The 5,345-nt window shown below is 51.3% G+C and overlaps 1 protein-coding gene across 1 annotated transcript in view; it reads left to right on the top strand.

The window, feature by feature from the left end:
• LOC102421987 (beta-chimaerin-like) overlaps positions 1-4,408 on the top strand; it is a gene marked incomplete at its 3' end in the record, with an annotated part of 7,042 nt that extends 2,634 nt beyond the window's left edge. Inside the window, exons 3-4 of the mRNA XM_006108877.1 lie at positions 2,244-2,357; positions 4,123-4,408. Coding sequence (XP_006108939.1) covers positions 2,244-2,357; positions 4,123-4,408 — 400 coding nt within the window. The remainder of the gene's footprint in view (positions 1-2,243; positions 2,358-4,122) is intronic.
• Between the last annotated feature and the right edge of the window lie 937 nt (positions 4,409-5,345).

Raw genomic sequence — 5,345 nt, 5'->3', positions numbered from 1 at the left:
TTTTTTATCTTTAAATTCTTTATTAGTTAAGGAATTACAAATGTGTCCTCATTCCCCCCCCCCCCCCCCACTCACACAAACACAAACTCATGCTCTCATCCCCCTGTTGTCCATGTCCATTGGTTTGGCTTAAATGCATGCATACAAGTCCTTTGGTTGATCTCTTCCCCTTACCCCCACCCTCCCCTACTTAGTTTTGTTGAATAACCCTCTCATTCTCACCCTCCACCCCCCAAACCTCGTAAGCTCTGCAGTGAGAGGAGGCCCAGGGCACATTTCCTTGACCACATAAAAGGAACATGTATCAGAGGGAGATTCACTTCAGAACTTAAGGTTCTGTATTTTCCTTTCTTTTTTCAAAATGAAAGCTTTTCTGTTGTTGTTTTTGTCCCATTCCAAAAGTAATGCTCTATTCAAGAAACATGTATGTTTTTTTTCTTAGAAGGAATCACAAAAACTGTTGACAATGGTACATTTAGGGAAAGAGAATATTTATTTACTATTTTATTTTTATTTTGTTAGTGGCTTTAACTTTTTTGAATTTTTTCACTGTGCATAGATATTGTCTTTGTTCTTAAAATTTTTAATAAGTTAATACCTTCTAATTCGGGGAAGCTAGCAACTATGGGACCCTAGATGGTGCACAACACCCATCAGCTGACCATGAGCGAGACCATGTGAACTTCTTACCTCCTCCTTCCAGCCTCTGGCCTCACTTTCTTTTCACAAAGTGAGACATACACGTCATGGGTATTTTAAATTCCATGCATAAAGGGGAAGAGGAGCCACGGACGGGGTCCTCAGATTCACAGGCCTGTGATTTTCTTTTGTGGAACAATTGGATTGAATTTGGTTTTGACACTGCATAGGCTGCTAGTCATCACTTAAACACATCAAGTCAAGGTCATTAAAACTTACTACTTTCAGGTTAACTGCCTATTCGGTATATTCCTCCACCCCTGAAAGAGACATGGGGCAGGGCGTCGGGTCCCTGAGCCCTCTGTGTGTGCCTTGTCCTGCGCTGGTCACCCCTGCCCTGCCCTGCCCTACCCTGCCCTACCCAGACCACGGTCGGTCACGTGGTCAGCTTGTGTTCTGGACAGCCCAGCCTCCAACCTCCTGTGACACCCGCTTTTGTCCTTTCTGACTCCGGTGTGGGAACCTTCCTGATGCCCAATGTCCCTTCTGCCCTCTCCCTCTCCCACCCTCAGGGGCCCGGTATCAGGTCTCTTTGCTCAGCTGTCTGTCCAGCCCTTGCTGGCCCCAGCTCATGCCACATAGGAGGCTTCCCCATGAGGTTGTCAGGGTCCAGTGGTCACACTCACAATCCAGGCCCCAAATCTCGCTGCTCAGCTCCAGGAGCCTGGAGAACTGATCTGCCGGTTGCAACCCCACGCGTGCTCTGCAGGGGCCACTGGGACCCTCGGAGCTTGGCTCTGCACAGACCCCTCCAGGTCTCCCGCTAGACCTGGCGACACTAGCCTCCTTTACGGCAGGAGGGTGGCTCTATGTCACAGCACACTGAAAAGCAGTGCTCCAAGATCTGCACTGTCCCCCAACTTAATCTTTGCATTCCTGGGGGAAAACCCAAAACTTTCTTTCTAGCCGACTTCCCTCTCTCCCTGCCCTTTTCCAGGAAGGAACATTTTGCAAACATATCACTAAGCTATTACTCCCAAAATTTAAATGTAGAGAAATAGAGAAATGTTTATTATAGCTGGCCATCCTTTCCAGAGAACGAGCCTCTAATATTACCAAATGTTAACACACACACACACACACACACACACACACACACATGCGTGCGCACACGCGCACACACACACACACACCCTGAAGTAAGCAGGTGGATAATCAATAGTGTTCATTTGCAATCAGGATAATACATAGTCTCTGTGTTGGAGCAGAGATCTAAGCTGGTAATTGCTCTCGTGTTACTCCCCCTGGTTAACAAAGGAGCCATAACCTGGCATTTGTTTCCATTTTAATGTTCAGCTTGTGAGCAAAAGCAACAGCAGGAAGCCAGGTGGACTGCGGGTCCATTGTGTTTGGCCTCCTGAATGCGTATGAAGGGTGTGGGTGCATGCTGAGGGGTGGCTGCTCAGCTTCCCTAGATGCACAGTAGTCACCCAAGTGGGGGCGTGCAGAGATCCCGGTGGCCCCGTCATCTTTGTAGCCATCTCCGCGTGGTCCATGCTTTGTGTGTGGTCTGTTCAGAGCGCCCTGGTCTCTTCTGTCCTCAGGTTCCACGGGATCATCTCTCGGGAGCAGGCTGACGAGCTTCTCGGAGGCGTGGAAGGCGCGTACATTCTCAGAGAGAGCCAGCGCCAGCCAGGATGCTACACGTTAGCTCTGCGGTGAGCGTGACCGTGCCCCCTGTCACACTTGTCTTACGGGCGACTTCACCTTTCCCATGTTTAAATTGCTGTGAAATGTACATAGCATAACATTGACCATTTTAATTCTTTTTACATGTATAATTAGTGGCATTAAGGATATTTTCAATGTTGTGCAAGCATCTCCACTATCCATTTCAGGACTTTTTGATCATCCCGAGCAGAAACTCTGAACCTATTTAGCAATCACGTTGCAACCCCCCCCCCCCCCGACTTATGCTTTATTTTCCCTGGGTTTACAATGCACCCGCAATGTGTCAGAGGCTCACGCACTGCGGGGCCACGGGTGTTACCAGCGAGATGGACACCGAGGCTCTGCACACACAGTAACGGGGGAATTGTCCGAAGGTCAGTGCTCCTATAGCCACTTCTGCCCGCAACACTGAGCCAGCTGAGGGAGAAAGGCTTCGGCTCAGCGGGTCCCCAGCAGTCCTGGTCAAAAGCCTTCACCTCATGAGTGTGCGTGTGTGTGTATGCACATGTGTGTGCACGTGTTCCTGAGCGGACGTTTGTCCATGGCGTTGTCTTGGGGACCACACCGACCCAAAGACCTCCCGGTGGCCCTCATAATGCTCCATGCCAGCGAGCCCTCGGAGCCAAGCCCTCGAGAGCCTTTTCCCACAAAATCACAGGCTTGAAAATTAGAGCCCTTGACATGCATTCACCGCCCTCTCCTCAGCTAGATCCCTGTATGTCATGTCATTTGTCCTCATAGCAGGCCTCTCAGATTTGGGGAAAGCATCCAATTTCCAATTTCAGAATTGGATTATCTTTCAAAATAATCATTCTGTGAACTCTTTGGAGTTTGGAAGACCTTCCCCATGGAGGGAAGGGTATAGATGGAGAAGCTTACCGGCCGGCCCACAAAGGCGTGTTCCGTGCTCCGTCTTCTAGATCGTTTGTCTATGGAGAGATCCCTCCCACATTGCGACCCGGGGTGGCTAGTTGCATGTCGTACGTGATGCCATTAGGAGGAAGCACTTCAAAGCTGCCCAGTGCTGGGTGTGCACAGTCCTCGCCTGTCTTCCCAGCGCCCCACAGCAGGAGCTGCAGGCCCCGTGCGAACCAGGCAGGAGCCGTGAGATGTAGGACCAAGGCCAGGGGGACAGCCAGTCCGAAAGGGAGAGGATGCTCTAAGCGAGATCCCAGGGGCGCTGGCAGTGGTGCTGCAAGCAGGGGCTCAGCACACAGCCCCTCGTTTTCTTAGCTGGACTGCCTGGGAGGCATGCGGGGGGTGGTCAGAGCTGGAATAGGAAGGGGACCGCGGGGCCAGGCGTGGAGCTTCCCTTGCAGAGGCAATTGGCAGTAGAGGGGAGGGAGCATGGGGCGTGGCTACTTCCCATGAAGAACCTTTATAAGTAAGATATATTTGTAAATCAGTGGCTACCCTCTGACTTTTACAAATGAGAATGATAAGGGCCCCAGTGGCCTTAGTAGTCTCTAGGGTTAAATGACACCGTGTGTGAGCTGGGGTTAAATTTCCAGGCGTGTAGGCTCCAGCAGGTACCCCATCTCTTCAAGTCTCAGTGCTCTCAGGAGTGAAACAGGGATAATGCCTGTGACTGTCTCCAAGGGTCTCTATGATAACCAATGGGGGGAAACCATGCCCAGTGCTCAGCCCGGTGCCTGGCAAATAGGAGACGCTCAAAGAAAATGCTGGCTGCTGTTATTCACCAGTCTTACTTCTAACACTGTTCCGATGCCCCCCTGGCCCCCCTCCTCGCAGGTTTGGAAACCAGACCTTAAACTACAGGCTCTTCTACGATGGAAAACACTTCGTGGGCGAGAAGAGGTTCGAGTCCATCCACGACTTGGTCACAGATGGCCTGATAACACTGTACATAGAGACAAAAGCCTCCGAGTACATTTCCAAAATGACCACAAACCCCATCTATGAGCACATCGGATACGCCACGCTACTCAGAGAGAAGGTATCCAGGAGGCTGAGCCGGTCGAAGAACGAGGCCCGGAAAGCGAGCGTCACAAGTGAAGAGCACCCCACGGTTGAAAAGGTAAGAGGCACCTGTGGCGGAGACAGGGTCTGTGTCTTTATGCTGAAAAGCCGGGTGACTGATCGTATGTGTGGTTTGCCAAGATATTGGAGGAAACCCACCACCACCCTAAGAACTCTAGAATTTTAGTGCTTAGACATCTTCCAGTTCAACCCTCCCATTTTACAGATGAGGAAACTGAGACCCAGAAGTGTTCAGAGATTTGCTCAAACTCAGACAGTCAGTCCCAGCACCCCCACAAATAATTATCTGTGGGTTTTTTTGGGATTTGAAAGGAAAAAACCCTCCATGGATGTTGTATGATGACAACAGTCACCTGCTTTTAATTGCATGAGAGGCGTTACAGGCTCCGTCTAGATTGCACCCAGCTGGCCAAACCCGTGCTGTGTGTGGCAGCTTCTCGGAGGACCATGTGCACATGTGCTCCACGGGCCTGCCGGCTCGTAAAGGTGGTCTTACCTCGGTGACAGACTGTACTGACACTGGTGAGCCTTGTGGGTGACGCTGGCTACCTCCCAGAGGCTTAGAAAGACAGACTGTCTTTTGCCCCAAAGAAAGAGGATAGAAACTCCCCCTGGGTGAGCGGTCAAGCTGGATGTACCTGCGGGAGGTGGCAGGGAGATGGGATTTTCCTCTCCGGTACCTTGCGGTGTGTGGGGGGACTTGTTGGATGCGCCCCTTTCAGAACCATCTGCTTTGCCTGGTCCTGTCTGTTGGCCACTGACAGAAAGTGACAGCCGGCCACACCCATCAGCCCCCACGGAGTCTGTGCCGGATGCAGCTTCTAAGGGGAGCTGGGACGGGGCAGATATAAATAAGGGGGCAGACCCTGACACAGCTCCTTCTGGTGGTCGCTAATCCTTAATTAAACCGGAACAGAATCCCCACCGCCCCCGTTGTCCAGTGTTAGCCAAAAGCAAGGGACCGTCAGGTGGGC

This window comes from Myotis lucifugus, unplaced genomic scaffold (assembly GCF_000147115.1).
Source record: "Myotis lucifugus unplaced genomic scaffold, Myoluc2.0 scaffold_4069, whole genome shotgun sequence".
Taxonomy (NCBI): Eukaryota; Metazoa; Chordata; class Mammalia; order Chiroptera; family Vespertilionidae; genus Myotis; species Myotis lucifugus.
The sequence above is the reverse complement of the archived record's forward strand: the minus strand, read 5'-3'. Positions and strand labels throughout refer to the sequence as shown.